Genomic DNA, 13,093 nt, shown 5'->3' on the forward strand with positions numbered 1-13,093 from the left:
CCAACTGCATTAAAGCTTGGTCCGCTGTTGGAGCAATAGAGTACATCACTGTGTCATCTGCATATAAATGGAATTTACAATATCTGACATCATCACCAATGTTGTTTAAATAAAGTGAGAACAATAGTGGGCCAATTATTGAACCCTGAGGGACCCCTTTAAGTAACTGTAAGGGGTCAGACTTGACCCCGTCGACCATGACGGCCTGAGTTCTATCTTTAAGATAGTCATAAAACCATCGGCAGGCATCAGTGCCCACTCCTATAGATGACAGCTTACTCAAAAGGATAGCATGGTCTACAGTGTCAAAAGCTTTTGACAAATCTACAAACAACGCAGCACAGTGCTTTCTATCATCTAAGGCATTTGCAATATCATTTACAACAAGCATAGTGGCCGATGTGGTACTGTGTTTAGATCTAAAACCAGATTGATTGGTGCTAAGAATACTGTTAGCAGAAAGAGAAGACCTGTAACTGTTTGTTGACTATAGATTCTAGGATCTTTGCCAGACAAGGGAGCCTAGAGATGGGTCGATAGTTATCCAAATCACTACCGTCACCTCCCTTATGTAATGGCAGAACAAAAGCTGCTTTCCAAACCTTAGGGATAATTCCTGTGCTTAATGTTAGATTAAAAATGTGTGTCACTGAACCAGCAATGATAGGTGCAGCACACTTAAGTAAGAACGGGTCTAAATTGTCAGCGCCTAAGGATTTCTTAGTATCAATGGCACACAGGGCAGCTAGAACCTCTGCTTCGGTTATTTTCTGGAAACTAAAAACAGGGTTACCATTTTTCAGAGTAACGGTTGAAAAGCAAGACGAAAAATCAACTAACTGGCCAGTACCACAATGGCCACTTTTCCTTTCAAATAAAAAACCAGCAGAGATGAAATGCTTATTAAAAGCATCACAAATATCATTTTTTTCACTTAGGATACAGGAATCTGAGGTAATTTGCTTAGGAAGAGAAACAGCAGAATTCCCCCGTTTCAATGAATTAACGGTTTTCCAGAATTTTGCAGGATCTCCTGCAGAATCTGTCATAGCATTAAGGAAGTAATTTGATTTTGCCTTTTTGACAGCTGCAGTACATTTATTCCTCAATTGTCTAAAAAACAGCCAATCAGCTGGAGTACCTGTTTTCCTCGCCAAGGCCCAAGCCCGATTCTTTTGCAGGAAAAGACCTGACAATTCAGGAGAGAACCAAGAACTGGTTCGGTTTCTTACTCTGTGTTTCTTAAGCGGGGCATGTTTATCAGACATAGAGGTAACAATAGAAGAGAAAAAAGCAAGGGCTAAAACCGGGTCCAGAAAGCAGCAAGTGGATAAAAACTCAGTGTGATATAAGTCAAGGATAAAAGCTTGCTGTGAGAAATGTTTATAATTTCTCTTAGAGATTATACAGGGACCAGAGTGTTTCAGCCTGGTATCTCTAATACAACCAATAGGGCAGTGGTCACTGATATCATTTGCAAAAACCCCACTGGCTCTGTATTTATGGGGGGTATTTGTTAGAATAATGTCTAGTAGAGTAGATTTTACTGGGTTCTTAAAGTTGGGACGGGTTGGTTTAGTTATCAGCTGAGTTAGATTTAGCTCAGTACAAATGTCTTTTAATTTATCGGATACCGGTGAAAGCCAATCCAGGTTATAATCTCCCAAAATCAGTAATTCAGAGTTTGCATAATTTGACAGTATATCAGATCATTTGCATAGAGTACAAGGAGGAGCTGAGGGATATATACAGGAAAAAACTATGCATATGTGAGAACACGGGATAGTATTTCAATGAGATACTTAATTTCAACCAGTGGAGAATGTGAAACGCTTTATTGAAAGAAGTTCATTATCCAGGTGTTATAAATACATAAATGCATTATAATTATGATAATTGTAATAGTATACATACATGTTCAATCTGTACTTATAAAACGAGGAAGAAAGACGAGGTGGGGAGAGAGGTGTGGAAGACAGAAAGGGAAAGAGGTAAGAACAGCGGCAGACAGCATATGATTCATGAATTACAGTGCTACCCTAATATTCTCTCAGTTCAGCACAATTGCGGTATCTCCTAACCAGCCTTGGGCCCCCAGTTGGCCCGAAGGTTATCTTAAGAGCGGGTGAGGTGGCGATGACGGGACTGGCTTCCTCTCTCACATCAAAACATACCTGCAGACGAGTGACAAATGGATAGAGAGCATGATTAAGCCTTGGTTTTTTCATTCTACCACGATCAGTCACCTTAATCAGGAGGTGAAATGCAAAACTGACCTTGGATCATTAACTCTGGGACTACTACATCTCTGTCTGTATTTCAATGTAAAGCATCTCTTTAATAATACTTCCTGTTGACCCGACCAAGTGACATCTCACCTATGATCATGCTGTGCCCTCTGTGTCAGCCAGTTCAGATGCGGGAGGGGTTCACCAAAACAGTTTATATAACCTAGAGGATTTAAGAAGAAGGGGGAGAGGGATGAAGTGAAGAAGAGAGACTGTAATTGTGTGTGTGTGGTCTCACCTGGTGTCCACACTAATGGCTACAGAGTACTTTATGCTGAAAAACAGACACACGAGGACAAACAATAAAGACAATGTCAATAGAAGATACTGTATGTGACGCAGAAACCTATCAGAGTGTACCTGAAACATTTAAATATAGAGTGTCTCACCACTTGGTTATTGCAAGGCTAACCCCCAGGGAAATCATGACTTGGCAGTAACAGATAGTCCAGTGAAAATGGCTGTGTTTATGTGGTGTAAATCTGAAAATTAGCAGCTGACATCTGAAGGTTTTTTTAGTTAATGCATGTGAGACAGGTTCCATGTACAACAAGACAGGCAGACATGGAGAAAAATAACACAGAACAGTTTAATTACCTCTGGTTATGGACACTTTTAAAGCTTCCACGGCCTGTTCCTTGGACAATGAACATCTGACAATGTCTACATTTTTGACCCCTTGGTCAGCACGCACTCTGACAGTAAAGGAAACAGCTTATTTTTTATAGTTATGTAAACAATAACTGATATATGACCGTTCAATCTAAAGCAGCCTATGTCATTTTTAGGATACGTCAATACAGCCCAGTGCTGCTTACCTGAGATGCCATCTTCGTAGGTGTCCGCATTGACTTCCTTTGTGTCGTAAAAAAAGTTGCTTTCAGAACAATTATTTTTGATTGAAAATAAATAAGGTTTTGCCTCGACAAAAAGACACAAATACCTCCATAGCTTATAATAATTTGCCTGTGAATAACCACACCTTTATACAAACGTGCTACTATATGCAGAATTCTTGACGCACAACCAAATTGTTGACGCGCTACCATATCCTGCCAGCAAGCCCACAGCGAGCCACTCAAGAGCTGAATGATGATGCGTGGAAGAGGGAAAGGAATGAGATGGGAACAGCAATTTGTTGCAAGTTGGAGAGGAGGGCTAATAGCTGAACAATAGACTATTCAACCTTTACTAAAGAATAGTCTAATAGCCGAGCTAAGTGTGAAAAAAACCCCTCTTATTGCAGACCAGATTTGCCCTAACGACCAAGGGGTAGCTTGTTACTCAATGTAATGACTTTTCAAATAAATTATCTTACACGTTATGTTAGCTGACAATTTGTTAGCTACGCTGTCCTTACGAACCACATAGCATATCATTACAGCAGTGTGTAGCGGTATGTTAGCTAGATACCTAACGTTAGTAGTTTAGTATACATGAAACTTTCCAGTATATTAACTATAGGCTATCTAACTACCCAACGTTTATTGACTTGATTATTCTCGTCATTCTTAGCTTAGCTAAATGGTGCGCTCGGTGCAAGCTCCTCACCGTTGCCGTGCTAGAGTTGGCCGTCAGCCAGGAAGAAGTGCGCCGGCTCAGCGTATCTGGTCTCCAGTGCGTCTCTTCGGCCCAGGTTATCCTGCACCTGCTCTACACACGGTACCCCCCGTTCACCAGCACCGCCCAGTTCGTCCTGTGCCAGCACTCCGCCCTTGCTGGGCTCAAATAACCATCCAGCCAGGACGGGGTGTGCCAGCCCTAAGCTCCAGACCTCCAGCGCGCCTCCACGGCCCAGTATACCCTGTGCCTGCTCTGCGCACCCAGTCTCCTGTGCTTCTCCCCAGTCCGGGGACTATTTTCATCAAGGGACATTCGGGTGCTTTCGTAAATTCGTTCTGGCTATCTATAGGCTGGATAATAGAACGAGTCAAAATTCACCCAAGGTTGAAAAACACTTAAGAACGTTTGCTAAGCTGAAACATTGGCGCGAGCCCATAGCAAATTATTATCGAATGTTCGCAGAGCCTGTTTTGACTGGAGTGATGCTTAGAATTCCATAAAAAAAGGTATCTATTTTAATTTTACCACTACAATCTGTTCGTTGGACGAAAGTGGAAAAAAACTACTTGTGTAGAAAGTAAACATCCGCACCTCGATGGTGGCAACTGTGCTTATGTCTCCGTAATGAAAAAGTAGGGAAAAAATTAAAACTTATATTTCTGGTCGAGTGATCAATGACAAACGAGCTCGCTGCCCAGACTTACATAATTACAAAGAGGAGATTCTCCTGATTAAAATGGTGCCCTCTCCTCGCCCCTACCTGGGCTCAAACCAGGGACCCTCTGCACACATAGACAACAGCCACCCTCGGTGCATCGTTACCCATCGCTCCACAAAAGCCGCGGCCCTTGCAGAGCAAGGGGAAGAACTACTTCAAGGTCTCAGAGCGAGTGACATCACCGATTGAAACACTATTAGCGCGCACCCCGCTAACTAGCTAGCCATTTCACACCGGTTACACCCGACTTGAAAAAAATCTAAATATACACATTGCGAGATATTTGGCGAAATAGACAGACATGCCTATATCTCCCCCATAGGAAACAATGGGAAGACCGCAGAGTTCCAATATTATTTTTGTTGTTTACATTTTAGCTATAAAACAATGTGAGCAGGTCTCATTACCAACAACAGCGAAGCAGGCATTGTGACGTTGAACAATAAGCTGGGAATAGAACGTTCGGAAGGTGAGTTAGTGCTCAATAGAACTAATAGGAGCTGGCAGGGTGAAAAATGCACTAAAATAAGGCCTCTTTTTTCACGATTACTTCAAAACGACGGCAAGCAGCTGGGAAATATGGTCATATTATGGTCATATTATGAAACTGGGCTCCACGGCGGATGCAATGAACTAGTTTTTATCAGAAAAGAACATTGTTAAAAATGTCATGTGTCCCGCCTACTATCTACACGGATTTCAGAGTACTCTCATCTGAGTGTACCAGAACGCAGAATAATTACTTTACGAGAGCTCAACGCCCTTTTTATATGGCCGGTGTCAGTAAACGTAGAAAAAAAGCGGAATTAAATTGTTTCCAGCAGCACATTTACAGTCACCAACGCTCAGGTTAACAGGAAAATGGTCAGAGTGGTCTCATTTGTGTCTGGAAGTAGCTAGCCAACGTTAGCTTGGGTGCTTGACTGCGGTTGTAAGGCCAGAACGCTCAAATCAACCCTACTCCTCGGCCCAAACGTCCAGTGTGCTCTCCGAGAGCGAAACAGTCTGAATTTACAAACTGACCAATTTTCTCTGAATGGAAACACCATAATATTAAGCAAAATAATTAAGCAAAATTTCTTAAAATCAATCCTATATACTATGTTATTACAAAAAGGTTTTAAATTCTCTGGTAAGGCCAATACGGAATACTATCAAATGCTTCTCAAAAATGCCCTCTGGTGGTGAAACTAGCAATAACTTGCAGTTACAGAAGAAATGGCTGAGAATTAAATGACGTGCCACAGAATGCTGCAGCAGCACGAGTGGTGTGCCGCAGTATGACGCAACGTTTAAAGGAGGACCACTGTAATTAACTTATCCTCTGCAGCAGAGGTAACTCTGGGACTTCCATTCCTGTGGCGGTCCTCATGAGAGCCAGTTTCATCATAGCGCGTGACGTTTTTTTGCGACTGCACTTTAAAAGTTCTTGATATTTTCCAGATTTACTGACCTTCATGTCTTAAAGTAATGATGGACTGTCATTTCTCTTTGCTTATTTGAGTTTTTTTTGCCATAATATGGACTTGGTCTTTTACCAAATAGGGCTATCTTCTGTATAAATTCCACAAATTAACGTCTAAGACTGCACGCCTGTTAATTGAAATGCATTCCAGGTGACTACCTCATGAAGCTGGTTGAGAGAATTCCAAGAGTGTGCATTCTCTCAACCAGTGTGTCATCAAGGCAAAGGGTGGCTATTTGAAGAATATTTTTTGATTTGTTTAACACTTTTTTGGTTACTACGTGATTCCATATGTGTTATTTCATAGTTTTGATGTCTTCACTATTATTCTACAATGTAGAAAATAGAAGATATAAAGAAAAACCCTTGAATGAGTAGGAGTTCTAAAACTTTTGACCGATGGTGTATATATATATATACAGTTGAAGTCGGAAGTTTACATACTATAGTTTTGGCAAGTCAGTTAGGACATCTACTTTGTGCATGACACAAGAAATGTTTCCAACAATTGTTTACAGACAGATTATTTCACTTATAATTCACTGTATCACAATTCCAGTGGGTCAGAAGTTTACATACACTAAGTTGATTGTGCCTTTAAACAGCTTGGAAAATTCCAGAAAATTATGTCATGGCTTTAGAAGCTTCTGATAGGCTAATTGACATCATGGGAAATCAAAAGAAAAAAAAATTGTAGACCTCTACAAGTCTGGTTCATCTTTGGGAGAAATTTTCAAACGCCTGAAGGTACCACATTCGGTAGTATGCAAGTATAAACACCATGGGACCATGCAGCCGTCATACCACTCAGGAAGGAGACGTGTTCTGTCTCCTAAAGATGAACGTACTTTGGTGTGAAAAGTGCAAATCAATCCCAGAACTACAGCAAAGGACGTTGTGAAGATGCTGGAGGAAACGGGTACTAAAGTATCTATATCCACAGTAAAACGAGTCCTATATCGACATAACCTGAAAGGCCGCTCAGCAAGGAAGAAGCCACTGCTCCAAAAATGCCAGACTACGGTTTGCAACTGCACATGGGGACAAAGATCATACTTTTTGGAGAAATGTCCTCTGGTCTGATGAAACAAAAATAGAACTGTTTGACCATAATGACCATCGTTATGTTTGGAGGAAAAAGGGGGAGGCTTGCTTGCCAAAGAACACCATCCCAACCGTGAAGCACGGGGGTGGCAGCATCATGTTGTGTAGGTGCTTTGCTGCAGGAGGGACTGGTGCACTTCACAAAATAGATGGCATCATAAGGAAGGAAGATTATGTGGATATATTGAAGCGACATCAGTGAGGAAGTTAAAGCTTGGTCGCAAATGGGTCTTCCAAATGAACAATGACCCCAAGCATACTTCCAAAGTTGTGGCAAAATGGCTTAAGGACAACAAAGTCAAGGTATTGGAGTGGCCATCACAAAGTCCTGACTCAATCCCATAGAACATTTGTGGGCAGAACTGAAAATGTGTGTGCGAGCAAGGAGGCCTAGAAACCTGACTCAGTTACACCAGCTCTGTGAGAAGCTTGTGGAAGGCTACTCGAAAATGTTTTACCCAAGTTAAACAATTTAAAGGCAATGCTACCAAATCCTACTTGTGTGTATGTAATCTCATGACACACTGGGAATGTGATGAAAGAAATAAAAGCTGAAATAAATCATTCTCTCTACTATTATTCTGACATTTCGCATTCTTAAAATAAAGTGGTGATCCTAACTGACCTAAGACAGGGAATTTTTACTAGGATTAAATGTCAGGAACTGGGAAAAACTGAGTTTAAATGTATTTGGCTCAGGTGTATGTAAACTTCCGACTTCAACTGTATATATATATATGTGTATGCGTGTATGTATATGTGTATGTATGTATATGTGTATATATATATATATATATTTATTTATTTATATATACATACATACACATACAGTACATACACGCATACACATATAAATACATACATATACACATACAAACATATACAATTACATATATATAAATACATATACATACATATATGTACATATCTTTAAAAAAAAATATATATATATCCTTTATTACCCTCCAACCCTACCACCCCTCTCCAAATTGGAGCAAACTAGTCTCATTGTTACTACAGATTGTAAATTGAAAATATTTTTTGTTGTTGCTAAAAGTATTGTTATATTATTGGTCGATTGACTATGACTTTTCATATCACCAAGTAGTGCTATCTGCAGTGTTAGTTCTAGGTAAATATTGCAATTGTTCAGCCATTCCTGAACCTGCGACCAAAAACATGCTACATATGGACAGTACCAAAACTAATGATCTAATGATTCTGTCTGGGGAACACATTGTTTGGGATTATTCCGCCAGAAACATCTACCTGTTTGAATCATATTGGTTTTTGCTGTAAGGCCTCTTTGGATAAATACATTTTTATGCCAGAAGAACCTGTGGCTCTTGGGAACGGGAGTTTGTACCCCTGAGGTAGAGGTAGAGAATCCAACAAGGTCTCACAGTCTCACATCAGAATTAGATGTTCATCCATGCTTCTGAAACATACAATTTTTTTAAGTTGTTCCAAACGTCAATTTTAGGAGTGTTCGGGTTAAGTTTACAGTAGGCATTAACTCCAAATTCTTAAGTTTAGGCATTAACTCCACATTCTTAAATTAAGAGTTAAGGTTTGCGATAGGATTAAAATGAAAACAAAACTTTCTATCACTGGATTTGAACTTGCAACCTTTGGAATAAGAGGCAGGGGCAAGACTCCCATCCACCATCCCCGTCTACATCTCCTGACGTCCTCAGACATGGATGGACGTTGAATATCGACTTGTATCACGGGTGACCTGGCTGAGAGAATCTTCTAGGTGAAATGTGTGGGTGGTTGAACAGAGACCTGCTGTAACTTCCATCGAATGAGATCCAGGAGTCAACAAGTCAAACCTTATTGAACAGTTTTCCCTTGACATAGTGTACTCTATGAAATATGTTTTTTTCTTTTTAGATCTATCTCTGTATCTTTGATGTATGTCAGACTAAGTCAGACTGGGCTGATTGGAAAACACGTTTTTAAAAAGCTTTGCGTTGCACCATTATTCCACAGTTCACATTGGTTGAAACATTCAACAAATTTGGTGGAACAGTTTATAGCAAAATAAATATACTCAAAGGAACTCAACTGTAGAAAGTTCACCTTGTCCTTCACAACCAGTGCTTGCTGCTGAGGCTTTGATTTAATCAAATCCTAAAGTATTGAGCAGCATACTAAAATATCGTATTACTAATTGCTCCCAAGAGAGCCCGTCATCAGATAAGAATATGTCATGTCTTATCAAGATGTGGGTGGATTTGATCTGCGACTGTGTAATCGAGCAGGAGACTGCAGAGAATCTCTCTCTCTCTCTCTCTCTCTCTCTCTCTCTCTCTCTCTCTCTCTCTCTCTCTCTCTCTCTCTCTCTCTCTCTCTCTCTCTCTCTCTCTCTCTCTCTCTCTCTCTCTCTCTCTCTCTCGTATATATATATATAAACGCTGAGTATAGAAAATATTAAGAACACCTTCTCTTTCCATAACATAGACTGACTAGGTGATTCCAGGTGAAAGCTATGATCCCCTATTGATGTCACTTGTTAAATCCACTTCAATCGGTGTAGAAAAGGGGAGGAGACATGTCAAAGAAGGATTTTTAAGCCTTGAGACAATTGAGACATGGATTGTGTATATGTGCCATTCAGAGGGTGAATGGGCAAGACAATAGATTTAAGTGCATTTGAACGGGCTGTGATAGTAGGTGCCAGGTGCACCGGTTTATGTCAAGAACTGCAATGCTGCTGGGATTTTCACGCTCAACCGTTTCCCGTGTGTAACAAGAATGCTCCACCACCCTGTGGAATGCATTCGACACCTTGTAGAGTCCTTGCCCTGACGAATTGAGGCTGTTCTGGGAGCTAAAGGGGGTCCTAATGTTTTGTACACTCAGTGTATTTCTCCTTCTCAATATATATACCTATTTTTCTCCTTATCCTTATCTCTTTCTCCCCCCCCTCTCTCTCTTTCTTCCAGGCGTCGGAGCTGGGCATGCTTTCCGTCTACTACACCTACATCTTCACCTCGCTGGTAAGGAGATGGGGCCTGCTGCTGCTACTCGCTAATGGAAATTGATGATGTTGGTAACACTTTGCACTAATGGTCCTGTAGAGATGATTCATATCGGCCTGATTGATGACTCATTAATGTCCTGCTGGAGCCCATGTTTTCCTCTCACCCAGTTGCTCGGATCCCCATGTCTTTTTGTGCCACTGAGTGCTAGGGGAAAGAGAGGGGGATCATCGTGGAGAGTGATGACCCGCGCCCTCCATTTCCTAAAGAGAGAGAGCGATTGCTCAACAAAGCATCATACAGCGCCATCCCCACAGGAAGAAGAGACCACTCGTTATTTATGTCATTTTCTTTCAACGTTCAGTTAATCACCACTTTCCGCGCCTCGTCCCCAACGTCGCAGTATTCCCTCGAAATGACACACGCACTGCTCGGCTAATCCTCCTCCACAAATGGCAACTTTGATTAAGCCTACTTTCAACGTGTAAAGAATACTGTTCGCTATACTTCCAAGTAATCAGGGCAGGGAGTCAGGTCACTTTCTACTGCTCCGAAACAGAGGAATGTATTATGGAGGGTCTTTCTTCTGCAGGTTGAGTGAGTAATTACACATTCCGTTCATGTTGAGGGTGGGGAGAATGGGTGAGTCCAGGTAGTCAGTCAGTTTTCTTCCAGTTGGTGCCTCATAAACACGACCCTGGTGTGTAACATAGGTGTCAGTGCACGGTGCCTGTGATGGCAGGCAGAATGCCTGTGGGGCACTGTAAGAAATTAAGTCCCATGTCTCCGATAGTGCAGCAGCCCAATTTGTGTTTCGGCTGGGGGAGTAGACATTTGTCATTTGTCACTAGCTGTCAGATGTGGTGATAGGACAATTTTGTGATCTGCAGCTCCAGAGGATGAGAGATAGTCACTCCTCACATCCTCTGTGTTATATCTCTCTATATACAGTATCATCTATCTCTCTGTCTCTCTCTCTCTATCTCTCTCTATACAGTGTAATCTATCTCTCTGTCTCTCTCTCTGCCTCTGTCTCTCTCTCTCTCTGTCTGTCCCGATCTCTCTCTCTCCCTCTCTGTCTCCCTCTCTGTCTGTATCTGTCTCTCTCTCTCTGTCTGTTTCCCTCTCTGTCTGTCTCTGTCTCTCTATCTCTCTCTCTTTCTGTCTGTCTCTCTCTCTGTCTCCCTCTCTGTCTGTCTCTGTCTCTCTCTCTATCTCTCTCTCTCTCTGTCTGTCTCTGTCTCTTTCTCTCTCTCTCTCTCTCTGACTCTCACTCTCTCTCTCTCTCTCTCTCTCTCTCTCTCTCTCTGCCTGACTCTCTCTCTCTCTCTCTCTCTCTCTCGCATCCCTGACTGTCACCTCCACCTGCATTGATCTGTCTGGGAAGCTGGAACGTATTTAAATTGGTATGTGTGCTAGGTAATCCAGAGATTTTAACAGATGCAGTGGGCCTCGTTTGGATGCAACACATTTGTGAGTTTAAATTACTGAAGCTGTGAATCATTTTTAGTTAATTGACCACGGTATTCAAAAAGTTACATTATATCGTAGGTATGATCAAATCCTGGAATGCAGTCATCCAAATTTTTACTTGAACTTGACCGTAATCCACACTTTATCATCTGTCGCGCTAACGATTAGACTACATGTATTCCTAATTGAAAAGTAGTATAGTACTGAAAATAGCACAATGAGCAATCTCTGAATAATCTGCTTTATACGGTACCAGTCAAAAGTTTGGACACACCTCCTCATTCAATGGTATTTTTTAATTTGTACTATTTTCTACATTGTAGAATAATAGTGAAGACATCAAAGCTATGAAATAACACACATGGAATCATGTAGTAACCCAAAAAGTGTTAAACAAATCCAAATTGAGATTGCTCAAAGTAGCCACCCCTTTGCCTTGATGACAGCTTTGAAAACTCGTGGCATTCTCTCAACCAGCTTCAGGGGTAGTCACCTGGAATGCATTTCAATTAACAGGTGTGGCTTGTTAAAAGTACATTTGTGGAATTTCTTTCCTTAATGTGTTTGAGCCAATCAGTTGTGTTGTGACAAGGTAGGGGTGGTATACAGAAGATAGCCCCATTGGGTAAAATACCAAGTCCATATTATGGAAAGAACAGCTAAAATAAGCAAAAGAGAAATGACAGTGCATCATTATTTTAAGACATGAAGGTCAGTCAACCCGGAAAATGTCAAGAACTTTTAAAGTTTCTCCAAGTGCAGTCGCAAGAACCATCAAGCGCTATGATGAAACTGACTCTATACAAATGCATAAATGAATCAGCTCCATACAGAAGTGGAGTTACAGTTAAATGGAGTTCAGTTGGTTAGCTTTAATGGTAAATGAACAGAGAACAGCTGTACTTGTCTCTAATTGCCCAATGTGGTTTCCCGGCATGAAATGCCATCCATGGGAGCTATAGAGGAATGGTTGCTCTGTAATTTGTACGTGCATTAACTCCGAGATCATCTCGTTGAGCCTCGCGGCTGTCGCTGACGGTTAACCTGGGAAGTGACATTTTGTATTGTCTGATTTCGTCTCCAAGCACAACGCTGAGTCGTAGAGATACGGCTCGTTTTCAGGAGAGAGATACAGATTAGGTTTAATGTACATATACAGTACTCACGTTCATTGCCAATATGTGACCTCAGGTGATGACTCAGTTTGTTTGTCCGTTAGAATGTGTTTTTGTTGACATTGCACATCGAAATGCCAATGTGAGGTGACAGGGAATCATCAGCTAACACATTGTGCAATTCAAAACTGTTCATTCATCTCGGTTTTAATATTAAGAGCAACCATGATGTTACACAGCCAACACGTTTATAGTTCCAGCAAGGATCATTTTCATTCACCTACTCATTCGCATTCATAATCTTAAGAAGGATCATGCCGAATGTTTATCTATGTAACACAGTAGGCGTGTAACCTTCCCATGAGCCTGTGTTTAGAGTA

General features: G+C 41.2%; 1 protein-coding gene across 1 annotated transcript in view; it reads left to right on the forward strand.

Annotated features, from left to right (window-relative positions):
- LOC115162938 (glutamate receptor ionotropic, kainate 4-like) overlaps nucleotides 1-13,093 on the forward strand; it is a 462,700-nt gene that overhangs the window by 351,128 nt on the left and 98,479 nt on the right. Inside the window, exon 7 of the mRNA XM_029714471.1 lies at nucleotides 10,090-10,143. Coding sequence (XP_029570331.1) covers nucleotides 10,090-10,143 — 54 coding nt within the window. The remainder of the gene's footprint in view (nucleotides 1-10,089; nucleotides 10,144-13,093) is intronic.

Source organism: Salmo trutta, chromosome 26 (genome assembly GCF_901001165.1).
Source record: "Salmo trutta chromosome 26, fSalTru1.1, whole genome shotgun sequence".
NCBI lineage: Eukaryota > Metazoa > Chordata > Actinopteri > Salmoniformes > Salmonidae > Salmo > Salmo trutta.